Below are 17,546 nucleotides of genomic sequence, written 5' to 3' on the forward strand. Positions count from 1 at the left end.
GCTGGCGACAGCGCCCTCTCGAGGCTTATGTCAGGATTTCAGTCGCACAAGACAGATGCAGATGGCGTCTTCTCAAACTTGGCCCGGATAATCAAACGGTGAGAATACGATTGCAAACTAACACGCAATGAAAAATGCATGGAAATAGATTTTGTGAGTCGACATTTATCATTCCTAATTTGCAACACGCCTGAAATGTGCGCTTTTATAGAACTGAATTGTGGCATGACAACACTTGCGACAAACAAGAACGTGTGGCCTAGCTAATTCGTTATTTTAGGGGAAAAAAGCAGTGTAAAAAACATAGATCTGATATTAATTCGTATACCATGTGACCCACCTTCACCTATTAATATATTTTGAATTGGCATTAATGCACTTAGACGTTTCGTGTTTGCAAAAAAATGCGACAAATGAAGCCTATTCATAATAATGCTAAGTTAAAAACTAGCTCAAGTGTCCAACTTACTTTCTAACATCACCAACTAAGATGATTTTTCCCTCAGGGGGGCTTTATGGACCTTCTAAAACTTTAGAGAAGGACTGATTTTTTTATTTTAAAATAGTATTATACTTGAAAAGAGTAATTATGAATATTATTTGTTAATAATTTCCACTTTAAGGCACTGCACACAACTCTCATGGAATCAGTGACGAATTGTTGATTTTTAAGCAGATCTTATTTATGGACAAAATGGGGCAGGTTGACATGTACAAACCTACCTGGTCGCTCATCATAACCATTATGGGAGTTTTATGACCATTTTTAGTCAATGAAAATGCACCCTAGACCTGCAAGAACTGTGTGCATAGTTGATGGTTTCATTAATTCTATCCCTTCTGTTATCTTATAATAGAGTAGATCATTTATACGCTGTTTGCATGAATAGCAAGCGTTAAACCTGTTAACTTTAGATTTGACAACTCTTTATTTACCATTAGAGCTTGATGTCGATTGGTTGACACGTCAGCTGCGACCGGGACGGGTCAGCATTGACATTTCGCTTCTAGAAAGCAGGCCGTTCAAGATTATAATTTAGATTTATTCGACTCGTTTCACAGACTACGATGATGCACACCCTAGAATTGTGCAATTAATTTCAGATTTCAGCAATGTATTGCATTGAATAGTGAGCAATTGCCCTTCTCTCCAGAATCAAACCTTCAAACCGGCCAAGACTGACGGCAAACTCCACTCCATACTCTACTGCGATCAAGCCCTAAAACAGTTAGGCCCCAGCGAGAATTGAACTCGCGACCCCTGGTTTACAAGACCAGTGCTCTAACCACTGAGCTATGAGGCCCGTGCTGCCACATCAATGGCTACAGCCATAACAAAGTGTGAGACCAAAATTCTCAGAGTAGAACGTACCGCTCACATTTTCTCGATTGCATAACGTAAGGGCAAGGGAGGATGGATTCCATTTACTTTGGGGGAGGGGCCAATTTGGGTCTGATGTACTATGGAAAGTCACTAAATAATCGAGCTGAACGGTGAGTTGTGTTTCACCCTTATCTTTCAGGGGTTCCGCCTCTCCGAGCCGAACAAAAGACAAGCAGCCAGGAAGTGCGGCAGCCAATCAGCAGCTGTCTTACATTCTGCCAGCGTGTCGGTCCAGTCAGCATTTGCTTTTCATGCGAGCGGCACGTAGGAGAGCTGGCGGAGACTGTGAGCGTGGCTGTGCTCGGAGCAGGGTGAGGGCTGACAAGGCTGTCCTCCATGTTGTAATAAGCATTGACATATCACACAGAATTGTTAGGCATGCATCCAGAGAGGTAAGCCAAATTTTCATTATTTCACCATTATTACTCTGTCGTTAAGGTATCAGCCGTATATGAGCTGTGCCTTGAAAACTGGGGGAGGGGCAGGAAGATTTTGTCACAACACTATACTCAACTGAAACTGAAAAGATGATCCGAGCACGGTACCTCTATCAGACTATTGTTGTTTTCTTATGCATGGCCCATCTGGGCCTAACATCTCATCGTATTCTTCCTAAATATCCTTCTTTTCTTGTCAGGGGGGAAAAAAGAGGAATCTCTCTGACTAGCACTGGCTGTGTTGACATGGGTGCAAGGCCTGTTGAGGTATTCATATTGGGAGAGACGGCCACCATTGCAAAGAGGACAACCCACGGGAATTAACAGATGGTAAACGGACAGGCCAGCAAGTTTAATTTAGGTCTCAGACTGGCTCGGGAGTAAGATTGCCAGGCACTCATAGCAATTGTAGATCAAGCAAAGGTTTATAGGGAGAAAAAAAAACACCCGACCTAGTACGTACTTTCCTCATTCGCGGAAAGTCAGTTGAATTTACCGCATATTTCCCCTTTGACATTGTAACATGTCGTTCCCCAAGCTGCTCAGCCGTGTCAGGTTTAGTGTTGTAAAGTACGTATAAATGATCGACAGACCTATCATGCCGGAACAGCTGAGGGATTGGCAAAAGTGGAATTGTGCGTACTGCCTCCCAGTGTATGTACTCTGCTGCCGAGTGTCAGCCATCTTAGAGAGCTTCCCCTTTCTGTCCCTCTGCTCCAAGCACACTGGTTACTTGTATCCAAGCAGGAGGAGAGGAGAAAGGAAGGATCTCCTTTGAATTGACACTGCAACGAAGTCTCTTCTTCCAAAACCTGTCTGAAGGAAAACAGGTTTGGTAAAATCTTGTTTGTATGTGCTGTAGATTTAGGTTGTTGTTTGCTTTCTGCGTGGGAGAATACGGTAAAACATACCGTGTGGTTTTTTAGCTCTGTCCGACACTTGTTATGAGATTGTGCTCTACGTTTTTGTTGTTGTTGCTGGCAATGACCTCGCTACAGACACTCTGACCTGGTTTTGAAGACTTGGCTAATGCTTGACCTGAGTTTGAAATCATTGTCCATTGTCTGAATTTGTGTCAGTTTCCTCTGAGTACGTATTTGGTTTCTGTGGTCACTTGCTTTTCTGGTATGAATTTGCATTGTCTCAGTTTCAGATCCGTTTTCTGGTTATAGACCAATTGACCCTATGACTTTGGGTTGCACATTATCTAAATCTCATCTCATCTCATCTAATCTCATTTTCTAAACTGCTTCATCCTCATTAGGGTCGCTGGGGGGTGCTGGAGCCAAACCCAGCTGAGTCCAGGCCAGAGGCGGGGGTCACACCGAATCGGTGGCCAGCCGATCGCAGGGCACAAGGAGACGGACAACCATGCACACTCAGACCCATACATAGGGGCAATTTAGAGTGTCCAATCAGCCTACCATCCACGTTTTTGGAATGTGGGAGGAAACCGGAGTACCCGGGGGAAACCCACGCAGGCCCGGGGAAATCATGCAAACTCCACACAGAAAGGTCCAAACCTGGATTTAAACCCAGGACCCCAGAGCTCTTAGGCCAACGCGCTAACCATTCGCCCAACCAGGCCGCCTTGGGTGACTGTACATTATTGCTTTTAGTAAAATATTTTATGTCGTTCCAGGATTGGAGGATATTTCACGTACTGCCCTTCCGATTTGAAACAATCCAAACACAAAATACTAAAAGAAGTAAACGCTATGTGCAATTTTTTTCTCTTGTCCGTGCCAAATGAGCAAATTGGATCTCAAGAAAAGCAGTTCAATTGAAATTTATGTCATTTATTAAGTCATATTTGTTTTATTGCTGTTTGATTTAATATACTTAACATGTTCAGTACAAATGATTAATCAAAGAACATTTGTCTCACAACTTCCCTTGTTAGGGTTAAACTCCAAGCTCTACTCGTGAGAAAAAGCTAACATTGCGAAAGACTTGCAAACTTGTTTCCGTTGCGATGTCCAATACTGTTTATTTGCAAATAAAAATGTTACCATTGAGCTGTAATCTGAGCTAGGTCTTTGGACATAACATTCTAAGAATGTAGTATAAAATAAAAAAATAAAAAGATAAGGCCATAATGGCTTTTCACTGCCGTCACGCCTGCTTTTGTGTTTAATCGTGATTTTTGAAGCCACGTATCTTTTAGTCATACTTTATTGCGTAATTACCACAATGACTGTTAATGATGCTCACAATAACATTCCAGGCAAATAATTTCCTCTGTGAAGAGGACGAACTTCAAAGGAAAAAAGCAGGGCTTGAGAATGAGATTTTTAAAAATAAATGTTTTCACTTGTGAGTCCAACCTATGATTTTTAAGTGTGGTCTTTGTGCCTTCTGCAAATTAGCACCCAGGGGTCCCCCGTTCATTACATTAGACTGGTGCGACGTGGACTTGTTTTGTGTGTGGTTGAATCGGTTGAAGAGAGAGAGAAAGCCTCATCAAAATGGATGCCATATACCACAGAGAACACAGAGAGGAAGGAGGCAAGCTGATCCGCTCGCAGTCGAGCACATATACTGCATTTACATGTCTGATGAAAGGCACTGGGCCTTTTTTTTCTGCTCTAACGTGGGAAACGGGGACTTGGTTTGAAGGAATAGTGGAGAGAAGTCCTCTCTGCATTGCAGCAGTGAGGCTGAGGGGATCAAGAAGCAGAAAAGCAAGCGTATGTGGTACATTGAGCTCAGCATCCAATCAGGCACCTCGTAGTGGCGCTCAAACCAATCAGGCGGCTGCAGCCGAGGTTAAAGATTGACAATTGCAGAAGGAAGCAGCGGGGAGAGGAGGCCTTCTGGGATACTTGGAACCATCGTTTCCATCATTTCACAACGCCCTCTCTAATTGAAAACACTTAAAGAATAGGGTGAAGAATCATTATGTGAGTAAGAATGGAAGGCATGCTATGATGTTGATTTCCTTCATTTGAAGCATGAATGTTATTTATGGTGGTGTGAGGTGTGCAAGTGCTTGTACAAGTGTTACCTTACCTGATGTATCATTCTCTATTGCATAATACGTAGTTCCAACTGGGTGTCATGTATTTTTTTCTGACGTCGTCTGTTATTGTCGTAATCCTTAACAATGGGACATTGCAGTGGTAAATTGTGTGAGACTGACTGACCTGATGATGTGGTGGAGGGGGGGAAGGCCATCATGCCTTTCCACTGCCCTCATGACTGCCTTTGTGTATGATCTGCATTCACGGCAGACACATCATCACATCATTCTTCATCCTTGGTGATGGAGGACGGTGACGAGGAGGAGTAGAAAGAGGAGGATGGGTGAGAAGGGTTGTGATTGAAGAAGGTTATGAAAATGCTTTGCTCCATTGTCAGAGAGCATGCAAACAACAATAGGAAGGAGGGAAAAAATTCTACGAAGCATTGCTCGATACTGGAAAATACTTGGTGGGTTTTTGAACACTAGGTTTTACGTGCAAAATGAAGAAAAAGGTCATATTTTGAAATGAAGTGACTAAAATGCCTATAATGGGGGTCATTACATCTGTATTATGCTCTTAGTGTGTACACATTTTTTTTCTTAAAGGGACAGACATTGCCTACTATAAATTACATTCACGTGAAAGACGGTTTCAAATTGTAGATCTTTAAAAGCAAAACATATGGACACCAGTTTTAACCATGCACATAAACATTGATCAACTTAGCACAGATGAATGTGTAGTGAGTATTAATGATGTCAAGAGGAAGGGGGGGGGAAATTTGGAATACTAGCATTTGATTGGCCAACAGTACTGACGTTAATAAAATGTCTGCACACACTAAGAGTGGCCACTTCCTGCAATTTTTGGCTTTTATTTACATTTCTTTCCACTAGTACACATCAGGAAAATTGAATTGTGTGTTATTATTTCCGCTGTGGTGCACGTGATGGTGTTGTCTAACTAATTGTCATCCTAAAGTTAGTCATGGTATTATCAGAAACACAAAAACCGGCCATGTATAATAATACTAATGTCAATTATCGTTAAGTCAAATTAAAGAAACACACCATGCATAGGCAAAAACAAAGAGCTGAGAATGACCAAACACTTCACATTTATGAAATGCGAGCTGATCTCGTCACATTCACCCTGAAACACCTTGCATAAAGCGGAAAAGAGGCCTTAATGATTGATAAAATTCACGAAATTGGTATTAGAGGCGATGGAAAGTCGAACATGTTACGTCAGAAGCAACTGTGACAATAGCGTCGTTTGTCAACTGTAAATTTTGAAGCCTTGAATTAACTGGAAGCAGTTCCGTGACTTTTCCATTTGTGTGATCAAAGCATGTGCTGTACTTGCGCAATTTGCTTACACACAGACAAGCATGGACATGAATAGTATACAGTATTGTTAGTCCTCCTTATAACTAGTATTTAGAATTATTCAAAATTTCTGATTGAATAAGACAGGTTTCTTATAATGATGGGTAAAAAAAGGCATTTGACATTTTTCCTTTTAAACTTGATACACTTCATTACTCCATGAAAGAACGCTATAATTTTTCCAAATGTGCCTATTCCCGATTAAAGCATAAATTTGTTCAAATGCAGTAAGTTAATGAAGCCCACAGAGCCTATTTTCCTTCTTGTTTCGCCAAATTGGTTCAGGAACACAACCTGCAGTGTTCTGTTATTCATATCCCCATGTACAATGGAGTGATTTTTGTTTAGTCATTAAAATTGGGGTTCCATTTGAGCGCATTCTATGGGCATAAAAAAATCTTTGCCCAATCAGCACTTGTGTTTCGTGAAGTTGCGAATACAATTGCAACCTGGTACATAAGCGTTACTATGTGCACATCTTGGAAATTCTTTCAAAATAATGGATTCAATATTTCAAGTTGTAACATGTGCATTGGATTTTTTTCTTAGTTAGTGATGTGAATTAACTGAAATTCTTTGTCTATGCCAGTTTGGTAGAGGACGTGAAGTCTGACACTCACAAGGAGGCAATGGAAAGCTCAACACGGTCCAAAGGTAAGAATAAATTATACATTTTATACTCTGAAGGTTTTATGCTACTTTCATTTTGATAGGCCTGATGTGTATGAGCTTGTGTTCATTTGAATTTAGAGTTGATGACAGTTGTCAGAGGCTTACATTGACATGACATTCATATTACCTTATCACTTTTGGTTGTTTCATTTCCAGATACTTGCCTGCATCAATGTGGTAATAAAGGTTCTAAATCTGGAACATATGTTAAATTGACAAAGTCGTCACAAGTGTGTGATCATCATTGATCACTGATTAATCATATCTGATATTTGCTTACACCCACTGGGGTTCTCATTATGAATCAAATCAATGGGAAAGTCATAGAAAGCCATTGAAGATATAGTGTAAAAAAGTTTCACAAGTTGTGAAAGTCCATTCGAGGCATTTCTACTCAGGTTCAACCTTGTTAAGGGACATTTAATCCAATATGCGTGGGCTTAAAATGTTTCAATTTGAACCTTGATAGTTTTTACTCTGTGAGGATAATCTATCTCAGTTTCAGAAAAAGACGTGCCGTGTCATTTTACGCCTGCTTGTGACCTTAAATTGATATTAAAGTGTCGTTTGTGATACTAGATTCAACAGAGCGGCCAGCCCAGAAACGAAAGATTCCAAGTCCCTGTCACTCATCAAATGGTCACTCTTCAAATGATACCTCACCCAGCCCAGTCAAAAAGAAGAAGAAACCAGGTGCCGTTAGCAGCAGCAAAGACCAGGTAAAAAAAACAAAATAGCTTCCTTGTGGAATTATTACACAAATGGGCAGTCTATCATTCATTCCTCTCACAAACAAATGTTAAATGTTTCAAAAAAAATCAACCATTAAGCTATATTACTCAGCAGATAACCCTTTAAACCTAACCTCAAATAAAGTAAAAAAGTTTAGTTCAAGAAAAAAAAACACCAGAAAAAAGATGAGCTGGGTTTTTAGGGGGAAAATTTAGCTGTTCAACAAAATGCAGATGCAACAAAATAACATTTTTTTGCGATAAACAACCAGATTTGTAGTCACTTAAGTCAACTCGATCCATTTGCAACACTTCATCTCATCTCATTTTCTGAACTGCTTTATCCTCACTAGGGTTGCGGGGGGTGCTGGAGCCTATCCCAGCTGACTCCGGGCCAGAGGCATAGGGGCAATTTAGAGTGTCCAATCAGCCTACCATGCATGTTTTTGGAATGTGGGAGGAAGCCGGAGTACCCGGCGGAAACCCACGCAGGCCCGGGGAGAACATGCAAACTCCACACAGGTGGACGCTACCTAGATTTGAACCCAGAGCTGTGAGGCCGACACGCTAACCACTCGCTCCACCGGCCCGCCCTCATTTGCAACATATTAAAAATAAAATATATAGCATACTGTAAATATTTTGAGCATCTATTTTGGATGACCCTGACAAATATGGCAGTATTTTCCCCCCTCCCTTTTGTCGTCATTGTGCATGACTGCCTGCCTTCGTTCAACTTGGCCTGATTTTGACCTTCCCCCCTTTTGTGTTTTCTCTTGCCTGCATTCCAGTCAGAACTAAGACACGGTCCCTTTTACTATGTGAAGCAGCCGGCACTCACCACAGATCCTGTTGATGTTGTACCGCAGGACGGCAGGAATGACTTCTACTGCTGGTTGTGCCACCGCGAGGGTCAGGTGCTCTGCTGTGAGCTCTGCCCCAGGGTATACCACGCCAAGTGCCTCAAACTACCGGACGAGCCTGAGGGTGACTGGTTCTGTCCGGAGTGTGAGGTGGGAACCTTGTGAGGGTATTAGAAGAAAAAAAATTGAATTGTTACATTTGTGAAGCTGGTGACAGTAGCTCTTTTCCTTTCCGTGTTTTTATTTTATTTTATTTTTTTAGAGAATAACAGTTGCTGAATGTATAGAGACCCAGAGCAAAGCCATGATGATGCTAACTATAGACCAGCTGTCTTACCTACTAAAATTTGCTCTTCAGAAGATGAAACAACCAGGTGTAAGTATCCTAATATCACAGTCCCTTGGTTTCTGTCACCTGATAAAAAAAAAAAAGTTATTTTGGCAAGTCAGCGTAGGGCGCTTATGGCAGCAAATCAAGAGCTTTTTACAGTCATTATGTTCTCATCAGCTGCTCCCCCTTGAACCTGCCTTCTATTGGTCTAGCATGAGATGTTAATTATTTGCATGTGGAAATAACCTCACGTGACTCATCTAACATACCCAAATTGAGCCTGTCATGGTGGGGAACCATGAAAGTAAACATGCAAGCTGGTGGTGAGGATACAGCTGCCCCTTTCGCTCTCTTTCAGGATCATCCCCGCTTGTCATCTCGCTCTCCCAATGCAGCTTCCACGCAGAGAAAGACTTTTAATTGGGTAATAATTACTCCACTAACAAGTCCCTGTCTTGATTATTTTTCCTTCACTGGTTGTGCTCCTTCTGATTGATGCGGCTTATAGATGATTTAGTAATCGCATGAAGTGCTCATCTGCTAAACTAGGGAAGGATTTACTGGAAATTTGCTGCGTTTTCAACTGAACCTATACTCCTCTTATCTTTTGCTGCATTTTAAAGACTGAGCTCTTCCTGAAGCCCGTTTCTCTTGATCAACATCCAGATTATGCCGAATATATCTTTCACCCAATGGATCTTTGCACTCTTGAGAAGGTAAAAAAATGTTTTCCAGCTGGAGTTATATTTGCATTATTGCACAACTCCCATATTAAAAAACACGTTTTCACTTTGCAACACAGAACATTAAAAAGAAAATGTATGGCTGCACAGAGGCCTTCTTGGCGGATGTTAAGTGGATTTTGCATAACTGCATTATTTACAACGGAGGTATGTTGGATATTCTGGCCTCTATATTTTACTTTTTACTCTTCTGGACTGGAAATAGTTCTCTTTTTTAGGCAACCACAAGCTAACAGCGACAGCTAAGGTTATTGTCAAGATCTGTGAACATGAGGTGAATATGCGGTCTGTGTCATATTCTGTAGTGGAGATTCGTGTTCGTGGGTTGATATTCGGGAGTCGTAAATTCCTCTCTCTTTTCAGATGAATGAGATTGAAGTCTGTCCTGAATGTTATCTGTCCGCTTGCCAAAAGAGAGACAATTGGTTCTGTGAACCATGTGTAAGTAGACTTAAGGCTTAATTTGCCTGCGAACGCACGAGTAAATGCTCAGTTTCGGTATTTTCTGTGTCTAAAGGGTAACCCTCACCCTCTAGTTTGGGCTAAATTGAAAGGGTTTCCCTTTTGGCCAGCTAAAGCGCTACGTGACAAAGATGGCCAAGTGGACGCTCGCTTCTTTGGTCAGCACGACAGGTGCTTCACATACTTTTTTTGTCCATTCTCTATATATACTTTATCACTCATAGGGCATATAAAGACATCTTTTTTATCCTCCAGGGCTTGGGTACCTTTAAATAACTGTTACCTCATGTCCAAAGAGATTCCATTCTCTGTAAAGAAGACCAAAAGCATCTTCAACAGTGCTATGCAAGAGATGGAAGTCTACGTGGAGAACATGAGGAAGAAATTTGGTGTCTTTAACTACGCCCCATTCAGGACGCCCTACACTCACGACAACAACTTTCAAATGCTGCAAGACCCCTCCGATCCTTCGTCTAACCTTTTGAAGCCCGAGAAACAAGAAAAACTCAAGTTGAGCTTTGACATGACTGCTTCGCCAAAGATCTCACTGACCAGGACACTGTTGTCTGGCGTGGGAGGGATGGCGGCAGGCCGTCGGCTGCCTCTCAGTGATGTTCCTCGCTCCCCGATGAGCACCAACTCTTCGGCGCATACGGGTTCAGACGGGGAGGATACGGCGGATAAGTCCCTAATAAAGGGAAGCGTCGGAGAAGAGTCGGTGAGCTCTACAGGTAGTGTGGCTTTGATTTCATTGCATTGAAAATATACTGGCGCCATCTCGTTAATCGAGTCAAAACATCCGTGCAGTATCACCGGCTCATCCTCGATCAAGTCAAGCCGACAACTTATTGGACAGCCCCAAACCATTATATTCGCAAGCCCCTGGCAATAGCAAGCAAGAGAAGACGCAGCTCACAGGAAGTATTTTGAACCTTAATTTAGGTGAATCACTTTGTAACATTCGTTGTTTTGGTGAGGTTGATGTGAGTAATTAAACGAGGAAATGATTCCAGATCGGAGTAAAGCCGAAATGGACCTGAAAGAACTCAGTGAAACGGTTCTCCAGAAGCAAGGGCCCGCTCCCGTCGTCACCAATCCGAAAAGACAGCTCAAGAGCCGTTTCCAGATGAACTTGGACAAAACCATTGAAAGCTGTAAAGCACAACTCGGTCAGTAGATGTTTCGTGGCATATCCGCCAATAATATACCGTGTTTTTTTAAATAGCAATTTACTCAAATCGTTTTGCAGGTATCAATGAAATCTCTTCGCCGGTGTGCAAAGAGGAGGATTCCGAGGACTCAGAGGGAAAATCGGACTCGAGTGACACTGAGTACGCCAGTGACGAGGGACCGAAGAGGGAAGATTCTCAGGATACGGCACCCGCTGAGGAGCTCCAGAACGAACGTAGAGAGCAGGACCGGTCACCTCCGAACCAGGAAGACAAAGCAAATGCGCCTGCGTCATCGGAGCCCGCAGAATTGGATATGAGCGCAACGACGTCAGAAGAAAAAGTTCCAGAGAAACAGAGTCCAGAGAACAACAAATCCTCCCCACCTCGGGCTCTCCCCAGAGAGAAAGGAGAGGTGAGAGAAGATTTGAAGCATCAGCTGCCTGCGGAGGATTCGGACTCAGAGAGGGAGCTGGTTATTGACCTTGGGGAGGAGCAAGGTAAAAAGGACAAGAAGAGACGTAGAAAAGACAACACTAATGTTAAAGGGGCATCTGCTAGTAAACCTGAAGGTAAGATGATTTGTGTGTTTGTGTGTGTGTGATGTGTACTCTGGGGATATCAACTTTAATGCAGTTTATACAAATTCACATTACTTGAATATGCCAGTCAGACACACACTACATTTAGGGACAGCCCACAAAACACAACACGCAGCAAATCTAGGACGCAGGACTCCAATGTAGGGAATCGGGAGGCCAGGCACGTTAAACTCAAAATGTTTAACATCCACAAAATAAAGTAGTACACAAAGATTCGGTATCAAAAGACAACTTACAATCTGGTGCAAGGCTTGGACAGGGTCACAGAAACACATTTGACATTGACAAGAATGCAAAAAGGAATGTACAAACACATACACAGACATTGGAGGATGAAACTATGAAAAACAGGTGCATGAAAAGATAGAAGCCTGATTGGTACACACACAAGGAGCAGGCGACAACAGGTGAAATCAATCAGCAATCACAAGGACACAATTCGATACATTACATTTGCTATTTTTAAGATAGGTGAACCGGAGGGTTTTTTTTTACATTAAATGTCAGCGACATAAGGTCTGTGTGACCACAAAACTCCATTTGGCGAGGTTTTTTTTGTGTTTGTGCGTGTGTCATTAACTTTGTGACCGGACGTTTTGTCAAAAGACGTTTGGTCGACCGGACGTTGGGTAGAACGGACGGGCCGTCGACCGGACGTTTGGTCGCCGGGTTCGCTCGCTGTCAAATTATGAGAGAGAGACAGAGAGTTTACTGTTGAAAGCGAGCAACCAGGTCAGGTCGACCAAACGTCCGGGGACGAGTGCCCATTAACTTTGCTCACAATGCAGCCTATCTCGACCGATGTCCGTCGGCAGTGAATTAATGAAATGCCCAATCTGTTTCTTCTTGCAGGTAAATCTCTCACCCCTCCAACGTTCCCATCTCAAAACAGCACAACCCCTTCCACGCCGTCCAGCGTCGCCTCGCAGTCCCCCATGGCCATTCCCGTCACCATGATCTCCCTCCCGGCACCTTCCGCTTCAAACGTCAGCCTCGCCACCGTCTCCAACGCCCCCGCGACTCCACCCTCGTCCTCTTCCTCCTCTTCGGCCTCGACCACCCCAGCCTTGAAGAAGCAGCGTCCGCTGCTGCCTCGAGAAACCGTTCCGGCAACTCAAAGCGCCGCCGCGTGGAATCCCAACGCCAAGCTCCAGAACGGCTCACAGAAATGGCGCCAGCAGCCGCAAAGTCAAACATTGTCGCCACAAGCGTCGGAAAACAACTCGGGAAGTGCACGTTATCAGACCAGAAAGTCAATTAAAGGTAGATGAGGTTATTCATTTAAAACCGCCCTTGATGCAAGAAAATTGCCATCTGAAGTATTAAAATATCCATTTTTTTGTTTGTGTATTTCGTCGAGTACATTAGCAGTCACCCTGGTGTCCAGCTGTCCCACCTCGGCATCAGGTTTAAGCGCATCATCTCCATCCTCATCCGTGGAAGCGGAACAGTACCTCTCACCGGCCTCGGCAGACGTTGCTGCCGATATTGCAAAATATACCAACAAAGTGAGCCGGTTTCATCCAGTGTTAACGGCTGTGTGTTATACAGTATAACATTGCTGGATGATAATTTTCAGTTAAGGATGTTTAAGCGTATAACAGGATTTTTTTTTTTAGATAATGGATACTATCAAAGGAACAGTGACTGAAATCTATAGTGACCTCTCGAAGAGCACGTCGGGAAATACGATTTCCGAGGTATTCTTTTGCACGGATCACGTCGCTTCTTTGTAGCTAGACATTTGTTTAAAAGTTGTTTGTTTCTTCTTTAGATGAAACGACTAAGAATTGAAATTGAAAAACTACAGTGGTTGCATCAGCAAGAGTTGTCGGAGATGAAGCACAATCTTGGTAAGGACTTTGTTGGCAGTTCTGAGGTGGCGATTTAAAATGCACTATATGGTACATCATCTTTTGTATATAATTGTTTACCAAAGAAAGATCTATTCAGGTTGTAAAAAGTCTCAAATTGCCTCATTTTGCTGAAGTGACTTAAAACGGGGTTGAAGAAATTGCATGAAATTGAGTTCAAGAAATGTTCTGACATTCTAGGAGTTGTTTATGCAAACTTGGCTTTGAATTTTAGCTGAACATTTTGTTCTATGTGGGTCTAAAAAGGCCTTAAAAATTGAATAAACCGGAAGGTTCTTGTTTGATGACAATAGTAGTCCAATCCAGTTTAACTACATTTACTTTCTTTAATAGCTGTCTTCAGCGTCAGTTTCCCTCTTTTACTAATTACCGCAAAACAAACTCTGCGACCTGAGCCGGTAGTGACCACTCCCCCTGAAGGAGATAAATATATCAAATGTAATATACCCACAATAATAACCTGGGACACCTTTCTACACTTGTATTCCATTGAACAATTGTACCTAATAGTTTGGATGGTAAACCTACATTTTCCCCTTGTACGTTAAAAATAATGTGTTATTTGTGGACGTCTGCCTATTTTAGAGCTTACGATGGCTGAGATGAGGCAAAGTCTGGAGCAAGAACGAGAGCGCTTGGTGGCAGAAGTGAAGAAACAGACCGAGCAGGAGAAACAGCAAGCAGTAGATGAAACAAAGAAGAAACAGTGGTGCGCCAACTGCAGAAAAGAGGCCATCTTTTACTGCTGCTGGAACACCAGCTACTGCGATTATCCGTGTCAGCAGGCCCACTGGCCAGAACACATGAAGTCCTGCACTCAGTCAGGTAAGAGTTGCTTGCACTGAACCAGAACTGGAGTATCCCGTTTTTCAAAATATGATTTTGTTTTCCAGCCACAGCGCCACAGCAAGAACAAGAGGCGGAGTCGGCGGCAGACTTGTCAAACAAAGGAGCGGGCCAGGGTAACTGTGGACCAAACACTCTCCGAGAAACACCCGTCTCCGCCGCGTTAAATAAAGACTGTGACACAGAGACCAGCAATGACAACGCTGCAGTCAGTGCAACCTAATTTTGTGAAATAGTTTTTTTTTCATTGACTAAATTGATATATGTACAGTATTTGTTCTCTATATGCTCTGTTAAAAGTAACTGTATTCAAAATATCTTTTATTTATTGTGGGGTTTTTCAATGTACGGGGTCAAGTCTACAGTGTTCTTTTCTCGTTTTGAATGTGAAATTAGGACGGACGGCAGTCACCAAGAAAATGTGCACTACCTGTCACGCCATATTCAAGCACTCTTTTTAGCCAGTCGTTTTAAAGAGCATGCACACAAAATTTTGTCTCAAAGACAACTGTTGTACCGTCTAAAATGACAAATGAAACGCATATAATGGACCATTTCACTTATTGGTACTATAAACCCATCTGTAAAGTTCACATTCCATATGTTTAATTGACTTTGGTTGCCTGCTGTATTCCATACTCAAAGAAAAAGATGTTTTCAAATTGCTGTTGCTTGCCTAGTTACTATTTAGTCACACATTAACACTTTACAGCTGCTACGAAATACTACAGGAAGTGACTTTGAAATGAAAGCAGACTATTATCTGACTATATGTCATTTAAAATGACATTCATGCATGGTTCCCATTTCAAAGCACCTTTAAAAAATTCACAGCATGTGACCAAAAGATAGAAACATTGGCACTTTATTTTAATCTTATACAACATGGTGACTTTTTTTTAACCACGTGTTTCCACGGGTATCTTAAGACATAATTGACTAGAACAGGGCAAATGTACTCACATACATCGACTACTGTGACCAAACTACTGAATTGCATTTGAACACACTCAGTCTATGTATTCATGGACATCAGCGCATTTAATACTTTAAGGACCCGCCTTTGTTTGTCTAGGCATTTGTTCTAAGAGTTAGAAAATTTGAATTGCTAAGTATTTCTTTATATATACAGTCACTGATATCAATGAATGCAGAGAGGAGTCATTAGACAAAGCCAACATGGTTGAGTGATGTTCCTCAGTCTTTGGATCAATTTTTATACCCAAATTTCCCTTATGTCTGAGCGTTTCAGACTGGGAACGTGACGGTCATCAGAACTGTGGGAAAAAAATGCAAAATTATATCAAACACTAATTATTATTATTATTATAGTGGATGCATTGTAGTCGTCTTACATTCTTGAGAAACTCTTCCGCGACGATACGAGCTCTGGCATTAACAGACAGTTTCATCTCGCTAATTTCCTTGTCGATTTCCTCCATGAAATGGATGACAAAGTCCACCAGCTTGTGTTTGTACATCTGCTCCGTATGGAAGTTGGTGATCAAGAAACTAATATCATACCCCTGGAAGAAGAAAAAAATTCACTTTTATGTGTAAATAACAATTGCATGCATGCAATTTTGTTTCTTACCTCGACTGGTTTCCTTCTCAAAATGAAGAAGTTCTCTGCCCTCATCATCATAAAGCGCATGAACTTGTGGCAAAGGATCTTTTCGATCTCATCAGCCTGAAGTTGCAGACAGGGCAAATTAGATTTGCTATATTTTCATTATTCGGTCATCTTTTGACATACGTGCAACCAAAAAGGTTGCTTACTTGCTTGACAGCAATGCTGACTCTGACAGAGTTGATGGATCCCTCGATGAGAACCTTCTCCTTGTCATTGCGGCTGATCACAACAGGCTGAAGCAGGAGTTCTTTACTGCTCCTGTAAACAACAAACATTTCACTCAAGACCTCCTTTGGAGGAATTCAACCCAAAAATAAATTGAATCCAGAAACATCTACAACTGGTCTGATAGCTATGCACTGACGACAGCATCAACATTCGGAGTTATTTGAATATTTGCTGATGTGAATGAAAACTATCTCCATTCAATTTGTGACAACCGACCCGACTTCTATTTATGCCTAAGAGCTAAACTGATAGTTAGCAAGCTAGCTAGGCATTTGAAGGTAACACTTTCATTCCTAGAAACCTATTATGCAAAAAAATCCCATGGCTCTTGATTTTGGGTGGGCAAACTAGTAATCCACAAAGGGCCACAGTGGGTGCAAGTTTTAATTCCAACCCATAAAGAGGACACCTTTTCACAAACCTGGTGTCCTACAAATACAATCAATGGATTGCAGTCAGGTGCTTCTTATTTTCTGCAGAAATGTCATTGGTTAAAGTGTCTTTGCTGGATCGGTTGCAACAAAAACCTGCACCCACAGCGGCCCTTGAGGACGGGTTTGCCCACCCCTGCTCTTGATTATGATACCTTAAATTTAAAATTTAAAAATGCAATTGCATCTTACCTCATAGCCACTTCGATGCCACTGTAAAAGTAGTGATGGTGGACTTTCGGCGTATCCCATTAGGGGACTATGTTGATTTTGTATTTTTTTTTACTGGAACAATTTAGATTAATTTCAAAATTTATGTAGTACAACACCGTCCTCTGGTGGTCGAGTTATAGAAAGTGTGACAACCAACCCCGTTTGCCCCTATGTATAGTGCTCACAGATGTTATTGGATTTTGAAAAGATAGCATATATTGATGAAAATGTACACCCAACTGGTGTCTCTCATTTGATTGAATCCAATAACACCTGCAGAAGGTTTGCAGGTACATTTTTCCCATTCTGGAAGATTGCCTAGAGCGAGTTTGCACAGGTTCAAACTTGTGGAGGTAGCAACCCTTTGCAAAAGAGTGAAGCAATGTATATAGTGACATACCTGACTTCCACCTCGGGCTTGTTGTGACGTTCCACCACCTGAGAGGAGAAGTTCTCCAAACACACGGCCGCCTGCAGGGTGGCCCTCACAGCGTTTAAGTAGGGACGCAGAGTCGCTGTCTAAATAAATTGGGTGAAAAAAACTGTCAAAGCAGGAGCAAGGAAAAACTAGTC

General features: G+C 42.1%; 1 protein-coding gene, 1 non-coding gene and 1 pseudogene across 4 annotated transcripts in view; 1 reads left to right on the forward strand and 2 right to left on the reverse strand.

Annotated features, from left to right (window-relative positions):
• Positions 1 to 16,137, forward strand: LOC144076348 (MYND-type zinc finger-containing chromatin reader ZMYND8-like; annotated as a pseudogene). The gene is made up of 21 exons (XR_013300797.1): positions 1 to 98; positions 1,524 to 1,776; positions 6,765 to 6,829; positions 7,427 to 7,566; positions 8,370 to 8,591; positions 8,704 to 8,817; positions 9,131 to 9,196; positions 9,396 to 9,488; positions 9,575 to 9,662; positions 9,734 to 9,789; positions 9,879 to 9,956; positions 10,033 to 10,148; positions 10,233 to 10,708; positions 10,785 to 10,919; positions 10,991 to 11,146; positions 11,227 to 11,718; positions 12,601 to 13,256; positions 13,368 to 13,448; positions 13,523 to 13,601; positions 14,208 to 14,447; positions 14,516 to 16,137. The product of XR_013300797.1 is annotated as an MYND-type zinc finger-containing chromatin reader ZMYND8-like (transcript).
• Positions 1,232 to 1,304, reverse strand: trnat-ugu (transfer RNA threonine (anticodon UGU)). The gene has a single exon. It is a non-coding gene; the product is annotated as a tRNA-Thr (tRNA).
• The window catches only part of arpc4l (actin related protein 2/3 complex, subunit 4, like), a 15,219-nt gene continuing 12,990 nt past the window's right edge, over positions 15,318 to 17,546 (reverse strand). For both annotated transcript variants that reach the window (XM_077604128.1, XM_077604127.1), the window contains 5 exons: positions 17,374 to 17,492; positions 16,248 to 16,359; positions 16,063 to 16,158; positions 15,824 to 15,994; positions 15,318 to 15,745 (listed from right to left, as the gene is read on the reverse strand). In XM_077604128.1, coding sequence (XP_077460254.1) covers positions 15,740 to 15,745; positions 15,824 to 15,994; positions 16,063 to 16,158; positions 16,248 to 16,359; positions 17,374 to 17,492 — 504 coding nt within the window. In that variant the 3' untranslated portion in view covers positions 15,318 to 15,739. The remainder of the gene's footprint in view (positions 15,746 to 15,823; positions 15,995 to 16,062; positions 16,159 to 16,247; positions 16,360 to 17,373; positions 17,493 to 17,546) is intronic.

This window comes from Stigmatopora argus, chromosome 6 (assembly GCF_051989625.1).
Source record: "Stigmatopora argus isolate UIUO_Sarg chromosome 6, RoL_Sarg_1.0, whole genome shotgun sequence".
In the NCBI taxonomy this organism is placed as follows: Eukaryota; Metazoa; Chordata; class Actinopteri; order Syngnathiformes; family Syngnathidae; genus Stigmatopora; species Stigmatopora argus.